This window comes from Nilaparvata lugens, chromosome 2 (genome assembly GCF_014356525.2).
Source record: "Nilaparvata lugens isolate BPH chromosome 2, ASM1435652v1, whole genome shotgun sequence".
In the NCBI taxonomy this organism is placed as follows: domain Eukaryota; kingdom Metazoa; phylum Arthropoda; class Insecta; order Hemiptera; family Delphacidae; genus Nilaparvata; species Nilaparvata lugens.
In genome coordinates, this window is record NC_052505.1 from 42493267 (window position 1) to 42518192 (window position 24926).

Here is a 24926-nt window from a genome sequence, read left to right on the forward strand (position 1 = left end):
CCGCCAGTTGCCGTTTGCCAGCCAACCGAACAGCTCACTTCTCATAATGTCGATTTTTTGCAAAGTGATCTATTGATTTATTACAAGTGTCATCTCGTCTCGTATCGTGATCTGGACCCGGGATCCTGGAAGCAAGGAGGATTTGGACATGAAGGTAGGCCTATGTTATTGTGCACTTGGCCATTTTAATTGTTCAACTTGCTACCCGACGCCAGACAACCCAAAAGTTCTCAATGTAATATTGATACAGTCCACAAACCAGAGTGCTGTTTGAGCCAGCCTCTGTTGAATTATGCAGTACACATTTACAATTATTATCTTGGGCTCCAACAATGTAATACAAGCAAACTCAAAATCAAGCTCCTTACAATGGTGATAGATATTCAAATCTACATTTCTTGCTTTATTTTGGCCAAGTACATCCTTGGATACAAAGATTGCTACTCCTCCATGTATATGGGTGATTCGACTGAATGAACTAACCAGTAAATAGTCATCAAAATTTACCATTTTCAGTTGATCATCACATAGCCAGTGCTCCACAAGGCATAATATCTTGTAATCAACCCCACATATTGCCAATTCAATATCAAGTTTCTTCGCCAAGTTGAGACACTGCACAATACTGAAGAGAATTTTGAAATTAATCTCAGATGCCACAGGGCCTATACTGGTACTTGACTTCCTAATTGGATCAGACGCTATGTGATTAGCTGCCCCAAGGTTCTCTTGAATAAAAAACGTTCAATTGTTACATTTCGAGGCCAAAGTTCACCATCCAGGAAAGATTACCTCTTTTCAAAGTCAATACCAATCTTGAAGCTGTCACTTGAACCCTTTGTCTCCAGTTTTTCAACAACACAGTTTGTATCAGCAAAAGTGTTTTGCACAAATTCCTTGACTGCATCAACAGTTGTTCCACTCTGTATTTTACCCAGATGAAACCAGGCCCTCTTAGTCCCAGTCAAAATAGTACTGTCACTTCCAGCACCAATCACAACCTTACGAAGTCCCTTGTCGATATTTAGGCGCCTAGTTCTCGTTTCTTTGTCATCCTGCAACAAATTCGTCGGTTTAGCTGACGAACCAACCGCTTTTGCATAATTTTTCTGATTACGTTTATTTATTACATCCTTAAAACCATCACACGTATTGAGTTCAGTATCATTCAGATTTTCCTCATTTGCAATAAAGCTAGGTAAAGCAGGGAAGGAAGAAGGATGATATGGAAAGTTCCCTTTGTCAAGAATTAACTTTATAACTTTGAAGCCGATATCACATAACACATTATAACTTAACCGATATCGTTTTTGTCCGTTGCTAGAAATAACCTAAAAACACCATGAATCTCAAATAGACACAATCTGAAAGTTTTCCATACGATGCGTGACGTCACTGTTGTGACGTCAAGATGGGTGGACTTGGCAGTAGTTTTTGGCTTCAGAGGCTGAACTTCTCAGCGTGTCTATTCTATAACTGATCTAAGGCCGGAACGCGAACTGAGCTACGGTCATAGTATACATACAGTACGGAAACTTGGCTAGTACCCTGACGCTAAAATCCGCCATCTTGTTAGGAAGCGCCGCATTGTAATAGTATTGATGGCAGGTTTGGATCACTTTAATGATCCGGATCAATTGATCTGGTTCACTGCTACGAGTCAATCAGAAGACCAGGATTGGAACTTCCCAAGGTCACGTGACGTGTTTAGTTTTGGCGTCATGTAAAAAGCATTGGTTACATATGCGATAGATTACAAGTTTCCATTCTGTATATTCTGTGCTACGGTTACCGTAACAGCCACAGCGAAAAACTAAAAACACGTTCACTACTTCACTTATCCTACACTGTACAGTACTCACGCATCCTCAATAAGACAAGTTTTTATAATTATTTACTTTTTAAATTATTATAAATTTACTGTTTGAAATTTTTCAACTTTTTGCCTGTAGGCATCACATTAATTATCACTCGACGTTAGCTGATTTTTTTAGTAGCCTCAAAGTATTCCTCCACTGAATAGAATGGAGACTCTATTAACCAGTTCTTGATTTTTGTTCTGAAGCTCCTGTCGTCCAAGTTCTTCACACTGTCAGGTAAGGCATTGTAAATCCTCAGGGTTAGTATTGGAAAACAATCCTTCTTACTCAGCCTGCAGGAAGAGATGTCTATTTTCGCTTCGCTTTTCCTCTGGTGTTGTAGGAGTGTCTGTCTTCTCTTCTTGTGAGCAAGTGGAAATTATCCCTTGTGTGCAACAGGGAGAGCCAGATATATTGATTGTATACCGTGAGTATTCTCAGCTTGATAAAGATGGGTCGGCAGTGATCCAAGTAGTCCGCCGAATCCAGGATCCGTAGAGCTTTCTTCTGCTGAAGCAGTACATCTTTACAGCCTGGAGCATGTCCCCATAACTGAAGTACATAGTTGATATGGGTATGAAGCATTGCAAAATACACCTCCACCAGATGCTTCCTGGAGATTAATGGCTTCAAACGTCTCAGTAGGTACATCACTCTGTCTAGTTTCAGACAGATGTTATCAATGTGGCTATTCCAGCCAAGTTTAGCATCCAGTGTAAAATCCAGTAGCTTCACTTCTGTGGTTCTGTGAGATCGCCAAGCTGCCCCCGAACAAGAGTGCATGTTGTCTCCTAAGTTTTGCTTCCATTAAACATCAGCTCGTTGCTGGTAAAACTGCTTCGCCTGCTGAAAAATATCCGCTGCCAACCTCTTGGACAAGTCTAGCACTCTACCCCTTGCTAAAATAGTGGCATCATCAACAAACATGAGAATGTTGCCCATAAATCCGAGGTCATTCATGGTCCATTACAAGGAACAGAACAGGACCAATCACTTAACCTTGTGGCACTCAATGACGAAGACATCAAGTATCGAGTAAGTGCTCTGTGACAAACCCGTAGTGGACCTAAGTTCGCTCCATCAAGGGTGAGAACCTGCCTCCTATCAGAAAGGTAGGTTCTGAAGGTGGCAAGGACTGAACCGCGCACTCCATAAGTAGCCAGTTTCTTGAGGAGAATATCGTGTGAAACACACTCAAAAGCCTTGCTCAAGTCCGCCAGAGCAAGAGACACTGAGTCACCCGCCTCAAAAGAGTTGAGGATCTCAGCAACTAGCTGTGATACCGCAGTGACCGTTGACTTTCCCTGCCTGAACCCATGCTGGGCGTTCGTAAAAAGGTCTCTTCTTTCAAAGTATAGAACCAGCTGCTTCTTCATGCACACCTCAAAAATCTTTGCCAGAGCTGGAATAATCAAGATGGGCCTGTAGCTACCCATGTCTGATGGATCTCCATTCTTGAAGACATGTACAGTTCTGGCAAGCTTCAGAGAAGAAGGGAAATATCCTGCCTCTAGGCAAAAGTTCAAGACAACGCTGAGGAGTGAGCAATTTCCTCAATAATAGCTTTCAATAGGTCAACTGACAAACCATATATATCCTGGCTGTTACTGGATCCCACCTATCAAAGACTGGTGTGATTTCCTGGCACATGGAAGTCTTCATCTGCTTCACTTTTTCCTGGAATCGACTCCACTATTTTCTCGACCTGCTCAATGAGAAAATGGTTGAACTCATCGGGACTGGCAGTGACTTTAGGCCTCACTTTCTGACAATCAGACCCAGTGAAAGACTTGACCAGGTTCCAAGCTGCCATACACTTATTAGTGGCTTGGTTAATTGTACTAATGTTGGCCTCCCGTTCAGCTAGGTCTACTTCTTGTCTATATATTTGTTTTGCCCTGAGCTATTGCTCATTATATCTCTTTTTATCCTCATCAGTGAGGCTAGCCTTGCTCTGATAATTTAGTGACAGGACTAGATTCTTGAGCAATTGAAGTCTAGGTGTGTGCCATGACTTATTTTTCCTTTTATTATGGGACTGGTAACTTTGTAGCTTCAGTGGTCTTGAAGGAAAAATGTTCTCAAATACTTTTGTGAATTTTTTTGAAAAACGTATCAAATAACTCTTCTGGGTTATCCGTACAGCCAGGAAGTATCGTTGTCCAGTTCACATTGGCTAATGCCATCTTCAATAGTGAAAACTTATCAGGATCGATTTTTCTCACTGATTTTTTATAATGATTGTGCCAGAGCAAGGTATGGAGGGGTGTCACTCATCACGCTCCGCCAAACATCTATCACCACTGCTTCGTGATCGACAATCAAAGGGTCCTGAACAACTACATTATAGCTCCAAGTGTCAAGAGAAGTAGCAACAGTATCCAAGCAATTATTTCCTCGAGTGGGCGCATGATTTGTGATGTACATTCCATGACTTTGGAGTATGCACCTAAATGTGTGATAAATACTGTCATTGACATTTAACTGGATATTCACATCACCACCAAGTACAATAGACAAGTTAATTACTCAAACTTGAAAGACATTTGTCAATAGCATTGAAAAATGTTCAATATTACCATTTGGAGAGCGATAGACTGAGACGATAATAACAGAATACTTATCAATCTTTACTCCTGCAAGTTCAATATCTAGCTCAGCACTGAAGGTACTCAGATCCAGACGATCAAAACTTAAATTCTCTCTCAGGTATATTGCAGTTCCTCCATTCCTGTGAGTTATGCGAAAAAATGCAGTAGCAAATTTTAAATTTTCTATTACATTGAAGTATTCCTGTTCTTGAATTTTTAGATGATGTTCACTAATGCACAGTATGTCAGGACACATGTTATGAACAAAAAGTGAGACCAAGTTAATTTTTGTTCTAAGACACTGAACATTTACAAAAATTGTCTTTAGTTTTTCACCAGTGATACATTTGTCAGAGTGAGTCTTGGTTGATCTCTCGGACTCTGACCATTTGAGTTTAAATAACTTGAATCAAGAGTTTTCATTTTAGTCTGTTTTTGTACTCGATTGAAGAATTTGGAAACAAAAACATTGCTAGGCCAAAAGTCAGCCGAATACACCTCGCTCAGTATCTGGGATGGAACTCCTATTTTAAATGATGAGTACTCATCTGGGAATTTAGATGACAACCTTTCAACGTCATAATCTGCTGGTATTTTGTCATTCATAAATTCCTTAACATCAGAGTCCTTAGTATTTGGTCCAAACAGAAAATATTTTCTGCCTACGGTGGTTAAGTTATGCACTGCCTTAGAGCTATCTGTAATAAATTTAGATTTTGTAGTACTTAATTGATACGTTGATTTAGTCTTAGTCCTATTCACTTTTTGATTTGCTGTGCTTATTGATCTAGACTTTTTATTTTCAAGAATTCTTGGTTCTTTCACTGATTTATTTGAATTTACAGTTTTAACTACACTGCTGTACAGTTCAACTTGTTTGGCTTGCCTTTTATCCTGAGGTGAATCATGCATGCTTAGAAAAATATTTTTTTTTCACTTACTGAATCATCAGCACTTAAGTGAACTTTGTCGCTACAGGCTAAATCTACATGCTTACACAAATCACTTTTATTTTCAACAGATTCTAGCCTACTATTTAAAGCTACATAGTTAATTGTTCGAGCTCGTCAAGAATTAAGCTGAGATTCACGTTTTCAATACTTTCATTTAACTTAGTTTTACTATTCACTTCATTTTTCTCGTTTGCACAGGCATGTTTTTTTCGGTAAGGAAGCAACCTTGACCTTGCAACCAGCACAGTACCAAACAAATCCGTCATGAAGTTCTTCTATTTTACCATAAACAGTAATGGGTAAATTCACACATCCTATATGAAACCAGTGATTACGCATTCCATCACACAAAATCGTGTTATCATAATCTTTTACGAAACTTTTACACACACCACAAGAAGTTTGCTGCTGTTCAGACGCGTCCATCTTGATTTCCTGACACTTGTCAGCTATTCGCTGCCCTCGGTTAGTCTAGTAATCTTATCTTAACGTTTTGTACTATTCATTTTATGAATTAATAATATAATAAATAAATAATAATGTATTTAAATACATAAGAGTAGTCGGGAACCAATTTTTGCATTCAAAACTCCCTTTTGCTAGATACAGGATGGCCATAAACCTCGTACTTTCGGTTCATTTTCCAGTGTTCATCTATTTCCACCAAATTCTCTTTTTTAAGATTATAAAATTTTGAATAAAATTACATCATTCGGAGCGCTCTCTATCTCTACTGAGTCACATTTTTTTCTACAATGAGTAAAATTTCAAGAAAAAATAAATTTAAATGAATTTCAGTTTTTAATCAATAATATCATCAGACTATCCTCCTTTGAATTCAAATTCCCTCTGAGCGTAATTCTGTGCTCTACAACCTGTGACCAGGTAGAGCGCTTTACCGCTTATAATAGATTTCCAGGTACACCTGATAACAATGCTCCTTTTATTTAGAAAAACACCCCATTTTTAGCTTCTATTATATCACTAACTTCATTTTCCTCACATTTAGATTTCGCACATTGATATAAATTCATATTATCATGTTCTATGAGAATCATCCTTTAGATGCACTTTATTTTAGTATTTCTTAGTGGAGAGACTTGGTGCTTAAGGACACCTGAAGGATCAAAATTTCACTCATAAATTTCGAAACAATGATCGTTTACCCTCGCACTATAGCTCATTCTTTTACAGGAGGTTGAAGAGAAATTACCTTCATATTGATAAAATTATGTTATTTACTCATCGCTTTGAATCTGAAAAAGTTATATTGGTGAGGAAGAAGGTTAAACCAATGATGACATCTTTATTCTTCTTGCAAATTAAAAATTAATCACCATGCTAGGAAGTTTTCTGTTTATTTCAGCTATCAGGCCCCAGACATTATTATTTTAGAAGTCGGCTATTTTCAAACCTAGATACTTTTTTTTGAAAATAGCATTAAGCTATCATGATATTACTCATAGAACTCTACATAGATTGAATAAAATGAATGACAGAAATCATTTATCTTTAGGGCAAGGAAAGTAAAAATTGATCATCTTCGTCTTCTCAGCCATTTCCCACTCAGGTGTGCCTTTGAAGGAATAACTTGCCCATCGAATTAATAGTGCTTTAAAATTGTTTTTCAGGTTTCCTGAAAACTTTGATTTTGGAATTAATAGCACTTTACAATTATTTGTACGGTTCCTGAAAATTTAGATTTTGGGTTTTGCAAATAAAAGATTCATAGGGAAATCATGATTTTCACTACATTACACCAAATCTTCTCTTCTCTTCTCTTCTTCTCTATATCTATAAAAGGCTAAGCCCCGACAGACTGAAATCACACCACAGCCCAAACTACTGAGCCTACAAACTTGAAATTTTGCACAATTGTTTATGATAGCTTCAAAACATCCACTAAGAAAGAGTTTTCAGAAATTTGCCCCCCTGAGGGAGCTGGGGCCCCCCAAAAATTTTATACTTTTTAACCGCTCATTGCACAGCAAAGTCACGAGGAACTTTTTTGTTCAGCTACGAAAAAAAATCAGATCTATGCAGAAAAAATCCGACCAGGAGCAGAGAGGAGTCCAGGAGAGAGCATTTTTTGAAAATTTCCATGTAAAATCACACTACAGCTCAAACTAATTGGCCTACAGACTTAAAACTCTGCACAAATATTCTTCAAACATGCTAGACGCGCACTAAGAACGGATTTTGAGATATTTTGCCTCTAAGGGTTTCAAAGGATGAAAAAGGATCCTATTTAGTAAGGTTATGAACATGGTAAGGTGAATGCCATATGGAACTGATATAATTGACACATGATATTCTAACATATGTTGTAATCATTGGAAATCTTAAAATAATTTTATCAATTAGCTGATCGAATTTGAATTTCCGTGGTTCGAAAGCGCGTGCTTGCCACGTGTTTGTTCCATTGTTGTATGCTTGGCCAGATCGGTTTGCGCCTTCTATCAGCTGTATATGGAGTCTCATACATTCCGATTAGAACAGAGCACAGAGATTTTCTTTGGTTAGGAGTTTGTTGATAATTCTTTCTTCAAATTCAAATTTTATTGCAAACAAAAATCACTTAATAGTTAGACAACAAGATTACAAAAACAAGATGTCAAACATAAACCTACATTTATTTATAGCACGGCCAGAAAAAGACAAACTTGAGTACTAGCCGTGAGCTCATTCAATATAACTTATATTTTTGTGTTAATATTTTGTGAACAAAAAGTACGAGTTGATGAGAGATGTGAGTAATTTCTTATATTTGATCTAAATGGTTATTCATATTGTAGTAGTCGGGGTCACTTCAATCAAAGTTTTTTATTTTGTAGTTAATAAATTTCATACGTATTGACTGTCCTTAATGTATCCAGTGTCCATAATGGAAGTGATTGAACTACTGAAAATTAATGGCTTACTAGTCCTTCATAGAATTTATAGTATTCCTGGTGATTGAGCCTGTGTTTTTTCAGCGTTGACTATTAATAATAAAGCTTTATTTACAACTAGCTTACCTGGCGAACTTCGTACCGCCAAAAAGTCAATGTATCTCATGTATTTACTTTATTTGGTGAATCATGAAATTTATCTGACAATCAATATTTTCATTTACATCTGAATAAAGACTTCCTAAGTGCTTAGTCATGCAGAATTCATTATTCCCAAAACATATTCTTCTCAATCAATTGGAAGTAATATCTAACAGTAAAGTGTTGAATTAAAAAAAATAGATAGGATAAATCAGTGTTTCAAAAATGAATTCAATGTTTTCATAGTTGTTGATTGTCAATAGATGGTCCAGGAAATATGCGATGTACGATGAATCACACAGAATTACATATTCTTTCCATCTTCCATTTTAGGATGAATATAAGCTAAGCTAGATTAAAAAAAATTGTAAATTATTCTGCCATTAATAAATGCAATATGAACAACTCTCTTCCATGAGGTGAATAATTTTTTCCAACATTTTCCGGTTACTCAATGATAGGGGAGTGATAATTATTTGTATAGGTCTTCTGAGGAACCATTATCTACAGCTGGTACCAATCAACTACACTTCAACTCCAAACTACCGTTGTAATACCAGTAGCCTACACAATTTATCATAGGGTGACGTGTTTATTACAGCTGGTAACTTTAGATGCTAAATCATATTATCTCAATATGATCTTGAATCATGATCATTTTTCCGTTTTTCGATAGCCGCTAGGCCGACAAAATCGAAAACATAGGTCTGTAAAATGGATTAATAAATAATCATTATTAGCCACCCTATTAAAATTTCTGGTTAGAAACCATCCCCAATATTCATACAACATATTCCCAAAGTTTCATGCCGTTATGTCAAGTATTTTTCAAGTCATAGGGAACAAAAACACAAACATACATTCATTTATATATATATATATAGCACTTAACAGAAAACACTTTAAAGTTTTATAATATAAATATAGACAGAAGTGGTCTTCACTTCACTTCCTGGTTGATTGACAAAGGGGGCCCAGCTCCCGAAAATTCTCGTTTAAATGTAAGTTTTTGAGTGTTTTTAATCTATCCGTGTCGTGTGTATCCCGTTTATATTATATATATAGAAGATAGAATATTTCATTCGGCTCAAACAAAAGCCTCTCTAAATGGAGGTAGAATGATGAAGTTGACAACTTTCAGTTCCGGTGTTTTAACATTTTTTTTTCAAATCACTTTCATAAAGTTCATGTGGTACGTATTATTGTGTTTGAGACACTTCTGGCGCTATCATAGTTTCACAAATATTCTGTTCCACACTCCTATCTCTTGCAGTCGTTAACCATCTCTATAATAAAATAAAGAGTTGGCTTATACACGTACGGGATAGGAAAATTATGTTTGACGCACCATCACGCCTGAACTACTGGACTAATTAACTTGAAATTTTGCATATAGGCTAGATTCTTAATTAACCAAGGATGGTTATAGGCCTATTTTCGATTCTTCAAAATTTCATTACGTCAAGTTTTCAGATTATCAAGTTTGAAAATAGATCCTTGCGAAGCACGGGTTCCTGCTAGTAGTAGCTCCATATTTAGAAATGTAATGTTACAAATTAAACTGTGACCAGGCAAAAATGGATGAGTCTCGTGAATATCAGTGAAATGACTTTTAAAATCAAGTATAAGGCCGAAAGAAACGTAGGCTAACTGAATTGTTCCTCTCTGAGTGTATCCATCACCTTGTTGAAAATGTATGTAATGGTTGTTATTTGCTGTTTTACCAACCATTACATACATTTTCAACAAGTCACTTGAAGAAGGCATTTTCCCTGAAAACTGGAAGTTTGCTCTGGTTCGCCCTCTAAATAAAGTTCCATCACCCAATAAAGTTGAGGATTTTAGACCAATCAGTATTTTACCTGCATTGTCCAAAGTGCTAGAAAGACTCATTCATGCTCAAGTTGTAAAATTTCTAGACAACAATAGTAAGCTTCATAACTTTCAATCAGGCTTTAGAAAATTCCATTCAACTGAGACAGCTCTGCTTCGTGTCACTGATGATATAAGGTTAGCTATGGACCAAAGAAAATGCACCATCCTCACCCTATTTGATTTTTCTAAAGCATTCGATACTGTTGATCATACAGTCCTTCTGAATAAGTTGGCTATTCTTGGTTTCAGTCGCAACTCGTTAGTTTGGTTTAAATCCTATCTATTAGGTAGGAAACAATGTGTATCTGTCGGTGACAAAAAGTCAACTTGGAAAAACGTTATGCATGGAGTACTACAAGGTTCAATTTTAGGCCCTCTCCTCTTCACTTTGTATGCTAATGACCTTTCTTCCATTATCAAATTCTCCAGTTTCCATACTTATGCAGACGACCTTCAAATCTATTTAAGCTGTCCCATAACAAAAATTAATGAAACAGTTGGAATAATGAATCAGGATATCAATTCGATAGTGGAATGGACAAAGAAAAATAGCCTTAAGCTTAATCCCATCAAAACACAACCCATTATGATTGGATATTCTAATCTTATAAACAATATTGACCTTGAATCGATTCACAAAATTAGTGTAGACGGTAATGACATTCCTTACTGTAGCTCAGTTAAAAATTTAGGCATTATTATGAATAATACTCTTGACTGGTCAGAACAAGTGAACAAAACTTGTAAAAAGGTATTCTCAGCCATGCATGCATTGAAGAAAATGCACGATATCCTCCCTAGAAACATTAAATTATTATTGGTTCAATCTCTCATCTTCCCACATTTAATGTATTGTAATTCTGTTCTTAACGATATGCAAGTCACTCTGAATGATAAACTACAGCGTTGCCAAAATTATTGTCTACGTTTCGTCTACTCTCTCCAACGCCATGATCATATCACCCCAGCCCACATTGCTAGTTCAACATCGAAGCTTCCCGATCAGAGGCTTTTTCGAATAGTCAAGCTTGTTAGAGATATCTTGAAATACGGTAATCCGAACTATTTTAAAGATGATTTCAAATTTGTCTCTGAAGGTAGGAGGATAGATGCTTCACATACTAGAACCGGAGAAAGTACTTTAAGGATACCCAATCATCGAACTACTATTTTCACAAAATCCTTCTTAGTCAGTGCCTGTCGTGCATGGAATACACTTCCTGTTTCTATCAGGTCTATCGAGAGCCGAGCGAGCTTCAACCTGACTTTAAAAAAACATATTTTGGAGCAAATGACTGAAACTGTCCGGCCCTAGAGCGATCACATGACAACCATCCCTCACCCATTCCACCAATATAAACCTTTAAACCATGTTATAGAACGAATTGTATATATATATATATATATATATATATATATATATATATATATATATATAAACTCATGTTATTTCAATTATCCACTGCATACTGCTGTATATTACTGAAATTTGATAACCCTGATCTACTTTCAGCCTACTTCATTTTAATCAATTATTTGATCTTATCTACCTATATAATTATTTTACTTTATCAATTTTCTGTTTTTTTTTTCTCTTCAATATTCATATTGATTAAAACTTTTACAATATTTCCATTAATAAATAGTTTAAATAACGAAATTAACGTTTTGGTAGAGAGTTAGTGGGGAGGATATTTTTATTATTTTATTATTCTTCCCAAAGAATGGACATTGATATGTCCAAAGCTCCGCCAATTTATGTAGATGCATAACAATATGATTATTATCTATAGTTATTATATTACAAATTGCTTTTTCATATCATATACAGTTCTATAGTTATTTTCCTAGTCTATATTATGTAAATTCATCTATAATTTTGCTGTATTGTAAGCTATTGTATATAAGTGTATAAGCCAGTATATATTGTAATCTACATAAATAAAGTACTCAATCAATCAATCAATCAATCACCACGTTCGTCAATCAAATTTAATCGTGAATAACCTCTGAATAAACACACTTCTCTCATTATTTACTATGTCATTCAATCATCATTTCTTTCATTACGGTCAAAATCGAAAGACGTGCGTGCAGCCTGGAAATAGTATCTATTCTACAAAATGATAAAATCTGCCGGAATCATTCCCTCTGCTCATCAGTATTCTTCAATCTGTTCCATATAAGGTTGAAGAAAAGTGAGGAATACACCATGACAACAAGCCTCATTCAATTTTAATTGATCAATTATTATGACCTCCACGTTTCTGGCAATAAATGCATATGAATTATGGATGGATATTGGCGTTCGCTAATAATTTCGTTTCCAGTATTGTGAACATTTTAATTTGCCTCAATAGTATAAGACCATGAATTCTATCATTTCTGTTTCAATTTTCATGTTTCGCAAAAATTGTATTTTTTCGTTCTGTATGATATTTTTAAATTTAAACAATTTCTCTGTGTACAATAATATATTCAATCATGTTAACTTGTGGTCTCAACTTGCTTCAAATTCTTCTTGTTGGCACTTGAATGCTTCAACTTTTCCCTTACTTATTTTAAAAAATACTTGCCTCTGCAATACAATTCAAATAATCCTTTTTCAAAACTAAGATATTATTTTGTTTGTTTTAGTTTTCTGTTCTTGACAGTCCCAACGTTCGTTGTAATGACAAGGATAGTGTCATCAATAAAATAAAGCAGCTCGTTTCAGGAGGGAAGGATAATCTTCAATTTATCACGGATTTTGACAGAACTCTAACCAAGCGTAGTTCCGAAACATCTTTTGGTAACTATTTATCAACAAAAATATTTCAAATTATATAACCGTAATGATGCATTATCACTAACATTTGTTTGGAGGTTCTAAAGTAATTAAAATAATCAATTTTATGTGATCTTTTTCTTCTGAAAATAAAATTAATTTATAATGGAAATAAGATGGTTCTACAGTATACTTGTATACTACAGTAAAGACAATACTGTCAAAACTCAATATAGAAGGCCAGAAACCGTATGTTATGTTCTTGAAATCTACTTCCTAATTTATCAAACGTATTTCAAATTATTCATATAGTGTTGTAATCAATTCATTTACTGTAGTACTATATCAATCAAAAGTAATCTGTTATAAGTATCACCTCAGATATAGCTTAAAGTCTAGATATTTTCTGATCATAAATCTTGAATGCTAATGATGCAGTAATCTGAGTTGATAATGGTTGTCCTTTATAGATAAAAATGGATATCATATGTGTGTGTATACTCCGTTAGTTAACCTTCAAGACTATAATTATTATACTATCTACACGCCTGTTCGTATCATCTTTGCTTGAGCCAAAACGACCAGTCCAAGAATCAAGACAAACGAGTCGTTTTCTCAGACGAGTCGGCACAGCACGACATGACAGGAAGCTCTCCGATTGGATAATTAGGCTGGCGTATCATCCAATCGTCTGAAAAAACGCCTCTCGCCCCTCAACCTAGCTCCGCAGTGCAGGCTGGATGCTTGTCTGACTCAGAGTAAGCGCTGAGATAGCAAATAATAGCAGCGTTGGTGGGAATGCGAGTGGCCGCAGTAACGTCTTCCACCCAGCAATGGTAGGCGTAGTTCCGCCTAGCGGACAGACGAAAGATCAATCCAGTCAGTTATTTGATCCCTCCAGCCAGGCTCTGCCAGCTTGCCCTTCCACTTCCACCCAGACATCGTTGGCTTGGCACTGGTGTTATATGCCAGCTTGCCCTTCCACTTCCACCCAGACATCGTCGGCTTGGCACCGGTGTTATATGCCAGCTTGCCCTTCCACTTCCACCCAGACATCGTCGGCTTGGCACCGCCCAGCGCACAGACCAAACTTCTGTTTAGTTGGCTAATCAGTTTGATCCCATAGACAGGCTAATTCAAGCGGCAGGAACGATAGAACATTGGAATGGCGGTCTCATTAATTTTTCATCATCGCCAGTTTTCTTATGATTGTTTTGTATTCTATGTTATCTATTTCGTGTTTCCTTTTTATGTTTATGTTTCCCTATTTTTGCTCTAAATGAATAACAAGAGAACTCTTCAACTTGTTCTATGCTCCTTAAACTCATGTGTAAAATAATAATTGTTCCATTTCCAATATTACAAATTCGTTATTCATTGTAAGTCGACAAAATCATCAATGTGTAAAGTATCTAATTAATAATAGCACAATAATCTGATTTTGTTAGAATCAGATTAATTCTAACAATAGAATAATCTAATTTATATTCAGATCAAATTAAAATAATCCAATTCATTTGAAGTTCTCTGTACGTATAACTCCTACTGAGCCATTAGCCCGCTTCAATGGAATGAAAACTAAACATAATTTTAGCAGTTCCACAAACTCGAAGATTATGAAGTTTAGTATTGAGAATATTATTAAAGATTAGAAAGTAGTAGTTATATTTATCCTGTAAATCTGTTTCTAATCTGTTTTTATAATCATCTAATGAGGCAATAATAGTATGTGTTAGTTATGCCCGGTCTACACGACAACGATATTAGCGCAAACCTGCTAGGTTTGCGTCGTGTAGACTGGAGATCGGTGTAAATTTCTGAGGTTCGAAGGTTTGTGCTTTCTTCGATCAATCTCAGCCAGGTTTGCGTCAATTTTTCTAGGAATCGATTATGTCTCATCTATCCATCAAAAATCGCTTCAAAATGAAGATAGAGAATTCGCGATTTCAGATTCGGACTCAGCACCCTCAAATTAAACATGTGCGAGGTCAATTCTCAAAAATACTCAAAAACAAGGAAGATTTTTTAATGGATAATAATTATTATCTTATTTACTCTATAGTAATGTAATGGATGTAGTTATTCACTCTTCACTTGATAAGCAGTATTCTTGATTATTATTATTATTATTGAGGAGAAGGAGGAGGAATAGGGTGATGATGAGGAGGTGAAGGAGGAGTAGGTAGAGGAGGAAGAGGAGGAGGAGGAGTAGTTGGAGGAGGAAGAGGAGGAGGAGGAGTACGAGGAGGGGTGGAGGATGAGGTCGTGGAGGAGGAGGAGTAGTTGGAGGAGGAAAGGATGAGGAGGTGAAGGAGGAGTAGGTGGAGGAGGAAGAGGAGGAGGAGGAGTAGGTGGAGGAGGAAGAGGAGGAGGAGTAGGGTGAGGAGGAGGAGGAGTAGTTGGAGGAGGAAAGGATGAGGAGGTGAAGGAGGAGTAGGTGGAGGAGGAGAAGGAAGAGTAGAGTGAGGATGAGGAGGAAGAGTAGAGTGAGGATGAGGAGGTGGAGGAGTAGGTGGTGGAGGAGGAGAGGATGGGGAGGTGAAGGAATTGGTGGTAGAGGAGAAGGAGTAGGTAGAGGAGGAGGAGAAGGAGAAGGTGGAGGACGAAGAGGAGGAGGAGTAGTTGGAGGAGGAAAGGATGAGGAGGTGAAGGAGGAGTAGGTGGAGGAGGAAGAGGAGGTGGAGGAGGAGAAGGAAGAGTAGAGTGAGGATGAGGAGGTGGAGGAGGAGAAGGAGAAGGTGGAGGACGAAGAGGAGGAGGAGGAGTAGGTGGTGGAGAAGGAGGAGTAGATGAGGAGGTGGAGGAGTAGGTGGGGAAGGAGGAGGAGGAGTACGAGGAGGGGTGGAGGATGAGGTCGTGGAGGAGGAGGCTTGAGTTACTATTCATCTCAACTTTATAAACACTTCAAAGACTTCGTATAGAATTTATATAAATGGTTTAGTTTATAATACAGGTTTGTGTTAAAGTTGGTGTCGTGTGAACAGAGGTTTGAGCAAACTTGGCTCAGATCCGGCATTACATTGATCTGAAATGTGAGACAGGGTAATTGGAATGCTTGTTTTCATAGTATTGTGAAATATTTAGGTGCGTACAGACTTTCGCTCTGCTCCGCAACCGAACGTCACTGCAGCAGAGCGATTGATGATCGACCGGGGAGCAAGAGTGGATCGACCGGGGAACGCGAGAAGAGCTAACATCTTCCGTAACGTTCATGATGGGTGTGACTGCAGAGCGGGGGCGGAGCGACTGCGGTACGATGGAGGAACGAGAGCGGTACGAGGGCGGAGCGTGCACGGTGCGGGTTGGTGGCGCGTATATGTGTACGCAGCTTTATATCTGCTTTTGTTATCAAAGTTCTATGAGCTCAGTTTTCCATGAACATAATGTATCAATGTATACATTATTGTTTCTGCAATTTCAGTTGTGGACAAATATAAAATATTAATACCATTGATCATAATTGGATGGTCACTGACATAAATATGCTAATATGCATAGTATCCATACTTGATTATTGGAAGATCACACTTCAATAAAGTATTAGCCTCTTCGAAGACGTCATTCTTGTATGCTCATGGTGATATGGATAAAAAGATTCTAAAAACTTTTAATATTGGAAAAAAAATCAAAAATGTATAATTCAAATACCGACTCAACGCCAAAGTTGATTTAATAGGGGTCGCATATAAAATAGACAAACCTCATCAGTTTGGATTTCGATGGGGACGTTCTACCACAGATGCTGTTCGTAGCTTGGTGGATTCTATGCTGGCAGCAATAGAGGATAAACACTCAGAGGCAGTAACCCTGTATGACCTGACCAAAGCCTTTGATTGTGTCTCTCACTGAATTGTTAGAGAAACTTGAGAGTTATGGAGTTCAAGGGGTGGCTCTCGGGTTGCTGAAGGATTATCCTGGCTCATTGTAAAGATGTGGTGTCAATTGGTGGTGTTGTGTCGGATGCTCGTGATGTATGCTGTGGCGTGCCTCAGGGTTCTATGTTCTAACCTGGGACCTCTCCTCTTCCTCATCTCTATCAACGTCCTTGGGCTGGATGGTAGTGTTCTACTATTTGCAGATGACACAATCCTAGTTGCCAGGGATGAGGATGTTGACGTGGCAATAAATAGGGCTGTCCAACTTGGAGGTTGCCAGTGATTGGTTACGGGTGAACAAACTTGCATTGAACGAGAGGAAGACACAAAATCTACTCTGCACTCGGAGGCGGAATCCACCAATCTTGGGGATTGCAGTGAGAAGCTGCTTGGATTCATGATGGATGCCAAATTGACATGGCAGCAGGATGTTGATGACATGATCTGCAATAGACTGTCAAGAGTCACATCGGCTGGAACACTATGCGCCAATCTTTAGGAGACTGAAGATTATGACAGTCTATAGTCAGTATCTGTTTAGTTCGCTGTTACTGTTGAGAAGAGGCCAACATACATTCAGCAAAGAGTACATGTACACAGCCACAACACAATGAGGAGGAATAATATCAATAAATTTGCCCCAAGCCAGAATTACTCGATCACACAATAGCTTCCCTATCACTTGAGATTTACAACAGGATGCCGGTGTATTTCCGTGAGCAGGAGGAGAAAATCTTCAAGAGGGCAGTTCATGAGTAGCTTGTGAGTCTGGCACTCTACTCCCTGGATGAATAGGCAATTCAATGTTTCTTGAGATCTATGACTGACCCAACTTGATCTTAGTTGTTGTTGTTGTTGAGTTTTACATTTTTGACGCAATCTATTCAGCAAGTGCTGGTCAGGGATGGAGATTACTGAATAAAAATCGATTTTTGAATCACGATATCAAAAATTTTCATCTCTGAAGTAAAATATTTAGAGAACATGATTGCATGGAGATTATTTCGTAGTTTTGAACAATTATCATACTTATATATCATATTATGTTATAAATATGAATCGATGTTTGTTGAACTTCGGAATAATAATCAATTGTCTATTGAATTCAACTCTATGAATAATGGTTCACCAATTCTGAAATTATTATTGATAGTATGCGAGTTGAATAACTTTTAAACTGTATGAATTCAGGGCTACTTTCTTGTATTTATAAAATAGAATCGTAGTACCCTTTAAAATTAATAAAATATTAAAAAACAAGAACAATGTAATTATTGTTACATTACAATTTGTATTCTTGTTTTTTAATATTTTATTAATTTTAAAGGGTACTATGATTCTATTTTATAAACTATTAAAAGCGTCAAAGGAAAAAAGTTTCCGGAAACATAGTGCACAAGCGTACTAACTTAATGACTTTTCATGATGATTCTAATTATTTTTAAAAATTGTTGACATTCTGAGTCTTCTGGTTAAACGTGGGGTCGCTGAGAACAAATCTGCAATCAGAATTTCTTTATTATGAATAATAACGTAAAAAAACAGCATCTTCCGGCAATCGTTAACAGTCGAAACACTTCGTTAGCAGATGAAACAAACACTTCCCGCTAAAACCTCTATCTCAAATGACAACACCAACAAGCTGCGTGAAACGATCCTGCACTGCTGCCTTAGGTTTAGAGCTTAAGTGCTAGTAATGGCAAAATTTTCCAAGATATAAATATTTCGCTTTGAATCGACTAATCGCTGGAAAACAGCGCGCGATAGACCGCTCAAAACACAAACTCAAAAGCGGTCACGTGAGGTCTCTTGATAAACCACGCTGTGAACCACCGCGGCCTGCTCATCATGCGGATGCCTGTAATGTATTTGTGTTACATTGTGGCACCTCTATCTCGACACGTTTATACTGAGAAACGATCTTTCGAAACAATATTTATGGCAATATATTATGTTGAAAAGCAATCTACTTCTGCCAAATTTCGAAGAATTCATGTTTTTATTTTGTAATCTTATTATTATTATTAATAAAGGAAGGAATCTTCTTATACATGTACGGGATAGGTAATACACGATTGACGCATTATCACTTATGAACTAAGAAACTGATTTACTGATTAGAATTATACATAAAGATTCTGAATTTACCAAGGATGGATATAGTCTCAGTTTCATCAATCAATTAAATTTGATTATACACAGTTATTCAATTCATGATTCAAAGCTTATGCAACAGTAAAAGCCTGCCCAACCAAACAGTTTTGATTGGTAACACGCTCGATTCATGAATGAGGGTTGCGGCGGGTTCAATACCAATCAAACTCACTTTTTTGCTGCTGAGATGAAGATTATCTACGAAATTTTGATAAAATAATAAATAGTTATTCTATTTTTCCTGGACATAAGGAGATTGCATTCTACAACAATTTTATTACAAAATTTTCCCGGTGCAGAGCATGGGTTACCTGCTAGTTCAGTATAAAAACAATATATTACAGTGATGTTTAAATACAATACAGGATTACCTCCTGTCGTACTATAGCAATAAGTATGCATTGTATGCCATCTGATGTTTTGTTAATCTAGAGATTGATCACAACAATTATATCACAGAACTTTACTACTTCATATTTGCATAGCATGCTTGAGATAAAGAAATTGGATTTATCAACTGAGTATTTCACGGTACTTTCTGCACCATTCAATTTCCATTTTCAGGTATCCTGGAACACCACCCCAATTTCCCCGAAAGTGTTAAAATTGAGACTGCGAAGTTAGTAAAAAAATATCTTCCAATTGAATTTGACCCAAAATTTTCTGTGCAAGAGAAAATACCTCTAATGGTTGAATGGTGGATGGCTTCTGAACAATGCTTGAAAGGACTGGTGTTGGATTATGCAAACTTTGAAGCAGCTGTTCGAGCAGCTAATATGCCTTTCAGGTTGGTATGTATATTGTTCACATTCAGGCATAAATTCTTATTTTTCGTAATTTGTTACATTTTTACTTTCCTTGCCCTATTACCATAGGTAAGGAAAGTATTGCTTTCCGAAAAAATTAAGGCACCCCAATTTCCAAATTTCCATACGTTTCAAGATCCCTGAGTCCAAAAAAGTGGTTTTTGGGTATTGGTCTGTATGTGTGTGTGTATGAGTGTATGTGCCTCTGTGTACACGATATCTCATCTCCCAATCAACGGAATAACGTAAAATTCGGAACTTAAGGTCCTTACACTATAAGGATCCGTCACGAACAATTTCGATCAAATGCAATTCAATATGGCGGCTAAAATGGCGAAAATGTTGTCAAAAACAGGCTTTTTCGCGATTTTCTCAAAAACGGCTTCAACGATTTTGATCAAATTCATACCTAATATAGTCATTGATAAGCTCTACCAACTGCTCTACAAGTCCCATATCTGTAAAAATTCCAGGAGCTCCGTCCCATCCATGCAAATTTCTATTTTAGATTCCCAATCATCAGGCTTCAGATACAATTTAAACAAAAAATTTCAAGTGGAAAAGATTGAGTATGAAAATCTCTACAGTTAATATTCAGTAACATTTTCACCTAAAATTGAAAATAAGCTCGGAATTCGAGAAAAAGTGATTATTCAATTGCAAACGGTTGGCAACTGTTGATTCTATTGAATCATTCACTATGAAGAGATAGCAGACCTCGTGTGTCTCCAGCGTTATTGTCCTGTCACCAGCTGGCTCAGATCTTGGAATAATAGACTTGAGATGCGCGTGAACACTAGCGTCAGATGATAAATTTTAATAATGGCAAGGAAGGTGTGTGAGTGCGCCACACCAGATTTCTGCAATATTGAGCCATACAGTGCTTGTGTTTGAAACTTCAAATTATGATTTACAATCTATAAATTTCTAAGTTTACATAATTATTGTATTTTGTTTACTTTTCAAAATACAAATCAATTCTCTCCTATTATAAGTAAAGTACAGTGGTATTTGTGATAATCATTCCTATTATAAAATTAGGCTTTGACATTCAAACATTTCACTTGCATATTTTCTTTGTTCAATTTTCAATTGGGTTGTTCTTGACCAATCCAGTATCTTCCGATGAGCTCAATTCTCAAATTCAGTAGACAGTAAAAATTAATACAAATTAATAATTGTTAAAATATATATTTCATATAAACGTTCAACAGGTTTTTTTACGGTTTTGAACTTCGCGAAACTCTCCAATTTCAAACAGTGCTTTTTTATTCTCGATCATTTGAAGATGTGAGAGTTATGATATCGCAAACTATAGTATCTTGTTTCTTATAATGAGCATCAAAAACTGTTTAAACACGTATCGAGAAATTCTTTTCTGTTTCTGTATCTGGTGACTTGATTGCAGTCAACACCCCGATACTGTCAAGGAACCTTGCTTTTCATACAAGTTATCAATTCTAAATATAGCGTTTTTTCTCTTTATTTGGTGGTTTTCGATTCTTGCCTCGCTCACCGTTATTTTGGCGAATATAACTGTGATTACTATTTTACATACAGAGTGTTCTGATAAATGGTGCCCATAAGTCAGGGCGTAATTCCTCACTACACATTAAAAGAAGAAATAAGTTCCAATTAACATAGGTTAATTGATTGGTTACCAAGTTGTACAGGGTTGAAGATTTCGTATGAATTTCAGTTCCCCTGCTGAAACGAACCCCTACGGGTATTTGTTGGATGTTAATTATTAAGATGTACAATTTAGCGTACTTTATCTAAAGTTAACTGAAAAATTGAATAAAACCGTTTTCAGACCTGTAGCTATAGTAATTTTCAAGATATGTGACGAAATACGCGAAACTTTGTCCCGAAAAACAAGTTCCTTTAAAGCCCCTCGACTTTTCCAGACCAGACAAGCATGAAGTATCGAGTTCACTATTTGAATTGGCTAGAACATTTATATATGAAATGTATACTTATGAAATTCTTATCTGACTCACTGACTTACTCACTCACTGATCACCATTTCTGAAAAACTACTGGATGGATAGCAAGGTCCTAGGTGCCCACTAAGAAATATTTTGGCGATATTTCAACTCTAAGGATGGGTTTTAAGGGTTTGAAGTTCGTCTTTTTCAACCTCTTAAATATAATAATTCAAATGTCCATATTATATGTTAGTAGAACTATAATCTAGAGAGAGTACCTTTTCGTAACAGTTCTTACGGTTGAATTTGGCAACTAAATTGATTAATTGTCAGGTTGGTCTAAGTTGGCGATGGTTTCTAAACAAGATTTGAGTTCTGTCACTTCATTGGATAGAAGCTAAAGAACTTAAAATACATTTATTGAGCAAAAACTTGATTATGCACTGCTGCTTCAATCGGAGCCATTCTTGAGGGTATAGATAATTTTTATTTTAATTCTCAATGTTTCATGAAACAAAATTTTATGACGGGAGTTGCTTTTATCAATTGATCCGATTCTATCAATACTACTTGTGTTTGTATATTCGACGGATCTCGGAAAATGCTTCAACAATTTCGATGAAATTTGGATTATTCATTATGATATTCATGGAGGATTTTTTAAAACTTCAGAAGTGTCCGTTGCAGGATCTGTGTGTAAAGAATGAGGAAATTCGGTCAAAATTTACTTGGGAAAACAAAAGGGTTGATTAAAACGACCAAATAGCTTTTGTTGCTTCCCCAAATAATGTCTTTATACTATCTATACTATAGATAATATCTTTTCTACTATCTTCTATCTTTTATAGAAGTAAGGCGCTTTTCCCATGAATCAACTATCCCCAAAAATTGATTGTTTCACCGTACATGAGTCTGTTAACTCCTAATCCAGACTAATTACCTCGAGAATCAATGAGAGAATCCTTCTTTCATCTAAAATAAAATTTCTGGGTAACTAAGTATTATAAAAATGTATTTGAATGTAACTTGGAATAGGCCTATAGCTAGGTGTAGTTCGGCTCCTATAGTATGTACATTCTTCTTTCCATCTCCCATGTACATACTGTATGTTAAAATTTCCATGTAGGGAAAGCACCTTTCCGGATACAAAGTTCTATAACAGTGACGAAACTGTATAATTGATCCAGTTCTATTCATCAAGCAACTTTTGATTGCATGGTGAATCTGAGACACAAGACACAATTAAAACGATTTGATTGAATTTGGATTATAAATATCTCTCAAAAATAATCTACCTTTCAATTCCCATAGCGAAGCACGGGTGCCTTGCCGGTAATAATAAAAAATGATGAAAAAAGTGATAAATTGTAAAGGCATAGGCTAATATTGATTACTTCTATAACTTGTAGTGAAACAAGAAATCTGCTAAACTTATAGTGATTTAATGATTATATGCAATCGAAAAAAATCCTCAATTTTGATTATTTTTGAGTACTCGCAAAGCATTTTTTAATTTGAGGGCGCTGAATCCGAAATCACAATTTCTCTATCTTCATTTTTACGCAAATTATGTTTCCGATGAGCTACTGGAGACCGTCTGCCGTCTGAAGACAGCCCTAACACACTTCCAAACCAGACCAAACACTAAGACTCAGACTGTTTGTGGTCTGGTCTGGAAGTGTGTAGGCGGCTTAAGGTTTGAAGCAGATTTACTATGTTAAATGTACAATAAACACAAAATATTTTTCTACAGAACTTGTAGAAATTTCCAAGAGAAAGATGTAAAATAAAACTATAATAGACATTTGCAACCTTGAAAAAATAATCCTTAATTACATACAAAACGCATGAAAAGAGAGCTTAACAGATTTTGTCTATTTTTCATGCGTTTTGTATGTAATGAAGGATTATTTTTAAAGGTTGCATTTGTCTATTATAGTTTTATTTTGCATCTTTCTCCTCGGTTATCATGCCCAGACTTATGGGCACCATTTTTCAGAACACCCTATACAGTATAACTGTGATCACAGTTACTATTATGAAGACAGTTTGTTCATTGACTGTCACGCTTCTGATTGGCTAGCTCGATCACGTGGTATAAAACCGCCATTAAGATTCCAAACAACCTTTATAATCCTATCTTATTGTATTGCAAAAGTGAAACATCACTTTTTTTATCGATTGGAAACTTATTTTCAACGTACGTTCGGTATAACATTTTTGTAGGGAAATTGATTATATTTTTCACTAACGACCAATAAAAATTTTTTTGTCTTGTGTCGTATTTGTTTTTTTTTTGTGGAAATGAAATTGAATTATTAGGATTATTCTTGTCTTGACTCAGATTTAAACTTATTTTGAACAAATGGGCCTTATCTGAGCTATTCCTGACCATGCCAGGAGTTTAATTATTATTGAACGAGAATCCAAATTAAATGCTGTAATTCACCCCGGAGACTTCTGCTACTGCAAATATTGACAACAGGGTAAACAGCTAGATGGAAATTCGATGAGCACTATTATTCAAAAATTATTTGTCAGCCCGGGAATCGAACCCAGTACCTCCCAATTGCCGGTCAAGAATGCTTACCCTTACATCAAACTGACAATTTCTGGATAACAGCGCTCATTTTATACGAAGCAATAGCGGCTAGCCAGTCTACAGATGAAAATTAGAGATATTGCAATTATTCAAATGCTAATGAATTAATAATTATTATTAAACGGAAATCCAAATTAAATGGTGTAATTCACCCCGGAGACTTCTGCTACTGCAATATTGACAAATAATTTTTGAATAATAGCGCTCATCGAATTTCCATCTAGCTGTTTACCCTGTTGTCAATATTTGCAGTAGCAGAAGTCTCCGGGGTGAATTACAGCATTTAATTTGGATTTTCGTTCAATAATAATTATTAATTCTTCAGCATTTGAATAATTGCAATATCTCAGTAATTTCCATCATTATTTACTTAACGAATAAATTTTATACTTGAAGCAATATTCATGTGACATTCAATTGAGTAGCTCAAATGTAAATTCAAATGCTAGTCTGCCCTAAAACCTTATTTTCTAGCAAAATATTA

At 36.3% G+C, this 24926-nt stretch overlaps 1 protein-coding gene across 1 annotated transcript in view; it reads left to right on the forward strand.

The window, feature by feature from the left end:
* Positions 1–3891: 3891 nt before the first annotated feature.
* LOC111049267 (7-methylguanosine phosphate-specific 5'-nucleotidase) overlaps positions 3892–24926 on the forward strand; it is a 28347-nt gene continuing 7312 nt past the window's right edge. The window contains exons 1-3 of the mRNA XM_039420085.1: positions 3892–3900; positions 12948–13101; positions 19671–19893. Coding sequence (XP_039276019.1) covers positions 3892–3900; positions 12948–13101; positions 19671–19893 — 386 coding nt within the window. The remainder of the gene's footprint in view (positions 3901–12947; positions 13102–19670; positions 19894–24926) is intronic.